The sequence below is a fragment of the Oncorhynchus clarkii genome, chromosome 8, assembly GCF_045791955.1.
Source record: "Oncorhynchus clarkii lewisi isolate Uvic-CL-2024 chromosome 8, UVic_Ocla_1.0, whole genome shotgun sequence".
Classification (NCBI taxonomy): domain Eukaryota; kingdom Metazoa; phylum Chordata; class Actinopteri; order Salmoniformes; family Salmonidae; genus Oncorhynchus; species Oncorhynchus clarkii.
This window is the reverse complement of record NC_092154.1, coordinates 17,603,385-17,610,349: the sequence shown is the minus strand read 5'-3', so window position 1 is coordinate 17,610,349 and position 6,965 is coordinate 17,603,385. Positions and strand designations below refer to the sequence as shown.

General features: G+C 42.5%; 1 protein-coding gene across 1 annotated transcript; it reads right to left on the bottom strand.

Annotated features, from left to right (window-relative positions):
• Nucleotides 1–1,672: 1,672 nt before the first annotated feature.
• Nucleotides 1,673–6,777, bottom strand: LOC139415040 (cilia- and flagella-associated protein 206-like). Its single transcript, XM_071162795.1, has 12 exons — nucleotides 6,670–6,777; nucleotides 6,488–6,571; nucleotides 6,294–6,384; nucleotides 5,943–6,131; nucleotides 5,591–5,749; nucleotides 5,267–5,481; nucleotides 5,019–5,138; nucleotides 4,607–4,802; nucleotides 4,237–4,377; nucleotides 3,881–4,074; nucleotides 2,060–2,203; nucleotides 1,673–1,917 (listed from the first exon to the last, which is right to left on the bottom strand). The coding sequence occupies exons 1-12, from the start codon at nucleotides 6,775–6,777 to the stop codon at nucleotides 1,690–1,692; spliced, it is 1,869 nt and encodes a 622-aa protein (XP_071018896.1). The 3' UTR covers nucleotides 1,673–1,689.
• Nucleotides 6,778–6,965: the final 188 nt, after the last annotated feature.

Genomic DNA, 6,965 nt, shown 5'->3' with positions numbered 1-6,965 from the left:
AAACGGGTGAAGACTTTTGCAAGCCACTGTGTGCCTCCCCATAAAATATTATGTGCATTAAAGTCACCGCACCATATCTCTCTAGAGCCCAATTTCATCAACATCGCTACAGATCATTTTTACAACACTTGTCAAATAACTTTATTACTACCTGCACTGTAGATTTCCGCCATCACACATTCATGAGACAGTAATATTACGATATACAAGACCTTCCCTTATGTACGTAGCACACCTGCCATCCTGTCCAGTTGATATATCAGATCTGATTGAACAATAATAAAATCAAGATGTGGTCTAAGCAATGTTTCTTGAACACATATCACATCAGGATTGATCTCTAAATCTATTACATATTTGTTAAACTCCTGACCGTTAGCAATAAAACTTCTGTCGTTCCACTGAAGGATAACAAACATAATTCTATGGGCTCCTGAGTGGTGCATCAGTCTAAGGCACTGCATCTCAGTGCTAGAGGCGTCACTACAGACCCTGGTTAGATTCCAGACTATCATAACTGACCGTGATTGGGAGTACCATAGGGCGGCGCACAATTGGCCCAGCGTCGTCCGAGGTAGGCAGTCACTGTAATTAAAAATTTGTTCTTAACTGACTTGCCAGGTTAAATAAAAATGACATTTGATTTGATTTAGTTCCACCAATCTGCCCTGCAGACTCTGCATAAGATACATTATGAGTGATTTTATATCTTTGGGCCTCTAGCCTTTTACTGCACCCGGCATACATCCATCCCATCCCCCATAATTTTGTTCCCCTCCACACTTGGCATATATTTTCTTCTCTTCGCAGAGCCGCTACAAGTCCCTTTCTTTGGCATGTAAAACACCTTAGAGGTCGGACAAACACTCCAACAGGCAGAAATGACTCTGGACTGTCGTTTAACTACTATACACAAACAGTTTGTTCTAAGCATTTGTATGGTTGAAATCAAGATGTAGGATAATGTATATTATAATACGAATTTTAGGACGTACGACTGCTATTCCATTGATATGCTATCAATAGAATAAGGCTAATGTAATGCAACCTAACATATCATACTAAAGCATTGAACCATAATATATAATACTAAACGGGTCAATTCATACTGGTGCAAACATTAAGATACTGTACGTCCTATAATTCATATTGTACGACCACTATTCCATTGGCAGCCTAATGTAATCAAACATGACATGCAATACTAAAGCATTCAACCGTAATATAATACTGAATGGGTAAAAGCATACTGATGCAATTAAGACATCCAGAGCTGCAGCTGGATACTAGTTTGTCACTGTGAATGTGCTAGCTAATGACAGCTCCTGCAAACTTCTCCCAGGATGTAATGAGGAGCGGGGTGTTTTGGGTGCATTTATTTTCAAGTCAGAGTTTGCCGTGCCACCGGAGGTCATACCCCTTGAACTTGGCCTATGACAGGCTGTGTGTCTTGTGCACATGCCTGCTCCTACAGTCAGTTATGTGGACAGTTTTGGCAGACACTGTTTTGACCAAGTGTAACCCTCTATGTTATCCTTCCTCAGTTCAAACACTATGACCTGTTTCTTTTACTGGCATACAACAATTTTCTGTGGGCAGTAACACCCCTAGGACAATGTCAAACAATTTTTAAAAACAAATAGACTGGCACTTCCATCAAAGTTATCTTTATTGCTTGAAGATAGACAGTTATTCACTTACTGATCTGGTCAAGTTTGTTTTTATCATATGTGTAGTCTTGGTTTTCCCTCCTCGAAGACCAGCCAGGTAAACCTGAGGCTTGGGGACATTGCTATTGCCATCCCTCTTGCTCTGGCATGCAACATCTTCGAGGTGGTAGGTTTGGGTGACGTTATCCCTCCTCATGTGACTTAGATTAGTCTGCATTGAGTGGGTCACTTTACTACGAAGATTGGCCTGAAAAAACAACATGCCCATTGCCAAAGGCAGGACATAAAAGTGAACCTTTTTGAATAAAAAAGATCCATGCAAGAAGACCATGGTAAACCTACCACTGATAAAATGAAACAGTACACTCGAGTCAATTAAAATCACATACCAATTTGATTGCTTTTCTCCTCAGCTCCCACTCATTCCACTCATATGACTTCACAATGTTGGTCTCCAACAAATGAGTGTCTGTCTGAGTGCTGCTGTCACACTTTGTAATGGGTTTTACCAACAATCTCTCCCCTGACTGCATCTACAGAGACAAAATTTAAGTGAACAGTGGGTAAAAAAATATTACTGCAAGTTCTGAAGATGCTATGGAAGAATTATGACTGTTAGTGAACATACAGTACCTTCGGAAAGTATTCAGACCCCTTGACTTCCACATTTTGTTAAGTTTCATCCTTATTCTAAAATTGATTAAATCGTTTTTTTCCCACATCAATCTACACACAATACTCCATAATGACAAAGCAAAAACAGGTTTAGAAATGTTTGTTCATTTATTAAAAAATATATATATTTATCACATTTACATAAGTATTCAGACCCTTTACAGTACTTTGTTGAAGCACCTATGGCAGCGATTACAGCCTCAAGTCTTCTTGAGTATAATAATACAAGCTTTAAACACCTGTATTTGGGGAGTTTCTCCCATTCTTTTCTGCAGATCCTCTCAAGCTCTGTGAGGTTGGATAGGGAGCGTTACTGCACAGCTATTTTCAGGTCTCTCCAGAGATGTTCGATCAGGTTCAAGTCCGGGCTCTGGCAGGGCCACTCAAGGACATTGAGAATTGTCTCGAAACCACTCCTGTGTTGCCTTGGCTGTGTGCTTAGGGTCGTTGTCCTGTTGGAAGGTGAACCTTCACCCAAGTCTGAGGTCCTGAGCACTCGGGAGCAGGTTTTCATCAAGGATCTCTCTGTACTTTGCACCGTTCATCTTTTCCTCGATCCTGACTAGCCTCCCAGTCCCTGCCGCTGAAAAACATCCCCACTGCATGATGCTGCCACCACCATGCTTGACTGTAGGGATGGTGCCAGGTTTCCACCAGACGTGACGCTTGGTATTCAGGCCAAAGAGTTCAATCTTAGTTTCATCAGACCAGAGAATCTTGTTTCTCATGGTCTGAGTCTTTACGTTCCTTTTGGCAAACTCCAAGCGAGCTGTCATGTACTGAGGAGTGGCTTCCGTCTGGCCACTCTACCATAAAGGCCTGATTGGTGGAGTGTTGCAGAGCTGGTTGTCCTTCTGGAAGGTTCTCCCATCTCCACAGAGGAACTCTGGAGCTCTGTCAGAGTGACCATCGGGTTCTTGGTCACCTCCCTGACCAAGGCCCTTCTCCCCCGATTGGTCGGTTTGGCTGGGCGGCCAGCTTTAGGAAGAGTCTAGGTGGTTCCAAACTTCTTCCATTTAAGAATGATGGAGGCAACTATGTTCTTGGGGACCTTCAATGCTACAGAAATGTTTTGGTACGCTTCCCCAGACCTGTGCCTCAACACAATCCTGTCTCGGAGCTCTACGGACAATTCCTTCAACCCCATGGCTTAGTTTTTGCTCTGACATGCACTGTCAACTGTGGGGCCTTACATAGACAGATGTGTGCCTTTCAAATCATGTCCAATCAATTGAATTTACCACAGGTGGACTCCAATCAAGTTGTAGAAACATCTCAAGGATGATCAATGGAAACAGCACGCACCAGAGCTCAATTGAGTCTCAAAGCAAAGTGTCTGAATAATTATGTATGATATGTTTTTTTTTATAGATTTGCTAACTTTTCTAAAAACCTGTTTTTACTTTGTCATTATGGGGAAGTGTGTGTAGGTAGATTGCTAAGGATTTTTATTTAATCCATTTTAGAATAAGGCTGTAGAGTAACAAAATGTGGAAAAAGTCAGGGGGTCTGAATACTTTCCGAAGGCACTGTACCTCAGGATATGGAGTGACACAGGCAAACTGTTGGTGGAGTTGGAGGAGCTGGATAAGCTCAGGGGACTGCTTTGCTTTCTCTGCCACATGGGCAATGTACTCATCTGGCTTGGATCCAAATCTTAAAGCTGCCTCCTTGGAGCTGAAAACATAGTATTTCTCCCTATGTTTCAGGACTCCTATGCTTGGGTTGCCTGAAACAACAGTCTTATTTTATATGCAGCATTGGGATGTTCAGTTAGAAGACGACAAGTTGGCATATTACATCACTTCTGGTGAATATTTTCAATAAGGGGGGGAATGAACATTAGTTGTACAACAACGTATACAATTGCCACATCCAAAACTCCACATACCTGGCAGTAAAAGCCCATCCTTCTTCACAAGTGTATAACCACAAATTCCATTGTACTGCAGTGGTAATTTGTCAAAGTTGGCTGTTGTCTCAGGCAAGAGCCACTCTTGTGTTTTGATCTCATAGGGGTCAATACGGTTTTCTGACAAGGTGAATAACAAACAAAACAATTTATCTACTACAAATTAAACATGTAAAATCATTAGCTAATGATAGAGATGTAGGAAATGCAGTGCTTTACTGTAATTGACTGTGGCGGTATAAACACAGGCTACGTCCCAAATAGCATCCTATCCCCTATGTAGTGCACTACTTTATACCAGGCCCCATAGGAAATAGTATACCATTTGGGATGCACCCAGAGTACTTACCTGAAGACTCCTTCATTCTCTGCTCGTACTTCTTGATCTCCAACCCCAGTATGTCCTCCAACTGACCATCAGGGAAGAGCTGGGACTGAGCAGCCAGGAAGGGCTGCAGGTTCTCCATTATGTTACTCAGGATGCTCAACAGCACCATCTCATCTTGAAGACCTGACCAGAACTTTGCCAGAGCTGTGAAATGGGGCTGGAAGAGGATACATAGTACACGAGTTGAGGCTTAGACATTGAAATGCCCTTTTTCCTGACACAGGTTAAGCCTAGTCCTGGACTAAAAAGCACTTTCTAATGGAGATTATCTATCGAGTTAGCTTTTGAGTCTAGGACTAGGTGTAATCTATGTCCGGGAAACTGCCCCATAACACAACAGCTCAAATATATATGTGCAAGATACTGTACTTACAAAAACCTGTGCAGTGGGTACTGCAGTCTTTGAATGTACGGTGACCCTCAAAAGCTTCATACGTGTCGCTAGTTCAGTCTGTAGGGTTTCAACTTGCTTTGCACATAGAATGACATCTGCCTGGTGAGGAATTTAATCAGAATAATGGGTAAAATTATGCAACTCAATACTCTTGAAGAACTGCTCATAGGGACAATTTCATGTACTGACTTGAAGTCATGACGCCCATCACCTTCTAGCTAACTCACCAAAATAACTTTGAGAAAGGCTTCATGTTGTCGTACATTATAGAGAGCCTGTTTAAGCATGTCCAGGGGAACAATACATTCTCTGGTCTCAACCTCAGGGTCCAGGAGCCTCTCCAGCCAGGATGTGTACTTCCAGGCCAAACTCTGAGAAAGCTCCAGCTCCCATTCAATGTCTTTAGTGGTGGATGGAATGGCTTCATTCAGAATAGCTGGCACTATATGGAAGTCGAGGACAAAATTGAAATACACATTTGGAGCTCTGAGAAATTGTTTCAGTTATCAAGGTCTATCAAAAAAAAATATATGTGATGTTTTGGAACTTACAGTCGTCTATGCCCTCTCCTCCTTTCCTGCTGTCTTTGTTGAAGAGACGGATGCCAGTCACAATCATGCTGAGGTCGTTGAGCTGTTGCTCCTTGTCCTTCTTGATGAGGGACATGAAGGTCCCCAGCTCTGACTGGGGAAAGACGCTCTGTAAGGCAGCTGCAAAACCACACAGTCAGTTGTGAGCAAAATAGGAACAAACTGATCAATGCTGGAAAATGTGATGATTCCCACATTGTAAAAACTCAATTCGATGGACAGTAATTACAATTGACCATTTCCTTTCCCATCTTTGTGAATAGTGATCCTTAACTTGTGGTACAAATTAAATTAAAATAGTCCTTATGATTACCTGTAGCCTCTCGCACTGTAGTGATGTCTGTGGAAGAACCCAGGCCCGAGCGCAGCAGAACATAGCTGACGATCTTACGGTAAAGGCCCTCCAGATCCTCACGTGTTTTCACTCTGCTGTCAGTGATTTCTCGACTCACTGGGACTAGCCTTGACTGTAGTACCCGCTGGTGCTCCTCAATGAACTCACCTGGGACACAAAACAAGACCTTTGAGGCTAAACTGATGAATGGGTACAATACCAGTATCCCATACCCTTAGACGTTACACATGTCCCAACAGCTAGGGTTTAGTTAGTACGCCTTATACATAAGTTAATGCATTCTTTGAGCATTTTAAAGCAACCACTTACGTCGAGATGTGTAATTCATGTCGAAGTAGACTTGCATCTTGATTGTGTCAAGGGAAGGGCTCCCCTGGTCCAGGAGTTTGTCCACACACAACTGCAAAGGAATAACACGGACGTCGAGCCCATTGCGCAAAGATCTCAGGCATGCTACCAGCCAAACCTGACACAGGGTCTTAGTTATAATTAAATGCACTTACTTCCACAAGTTTCCTAACATCTTGCTTGGTAAGAGTCCGATCAACGTTAAATAGATTTCGTGGGTCCAACACAACAGCTTTTACCTAATAGAAAAATCATTGATTAGACAACGTAAAACACCGACACATTACCACACACGGCTAGTTACCGAAAGCTTTCCACGTTATTAATTAGTACCTACCATGAAAGCCACTAATGTTTCTGACACAGCATGCCCTTTTCCGGCACATTCTTGGGCGATTTCTCGAATTATGTTTTTTATCACACTTTCTGCTTGAGCACGAGACATGTTTCAAGCTTGCAAGCTACGGAGATCATGCAAATACCCCACCGCGTCCTCCGAGTTCCCCGTCGGTTGCCATGGTCACCAATGAAACACTGCCACAGGATGTAACAGTGTGTAATGCACATCTGACTGGTGAATCTTCTCATTAAATAATTCTTACTTTGCAGGTAATTTTTATGGAGGATGTAACG

Excerpts from the sequence above, each read along its gene's own strand:
- LOC139415040 (XM_071162795.1), bottom strand. The coding sequence starts at position 6,777 with ATGTCTCGTGCTCAAGCAGAAAGTGTGATAAAAAACATAATTCGAGAA. Across the intron at positions 5,750-5,942 it reads TACAGTGCGAGAGGCTACAG|CTGCCTTACAGAGCGTCTTT; the intron begins GTAATCATAAGG and ends GTGGTTTTGCAG. Across the intron at positions 1,918-2,059 it reads GGAGAAAAGCAATCAAATTG|GCCAATCTTCGTAGTAAAGT; the intron begins GTATGTGATTTT and ends TTGTTTTTTCAG.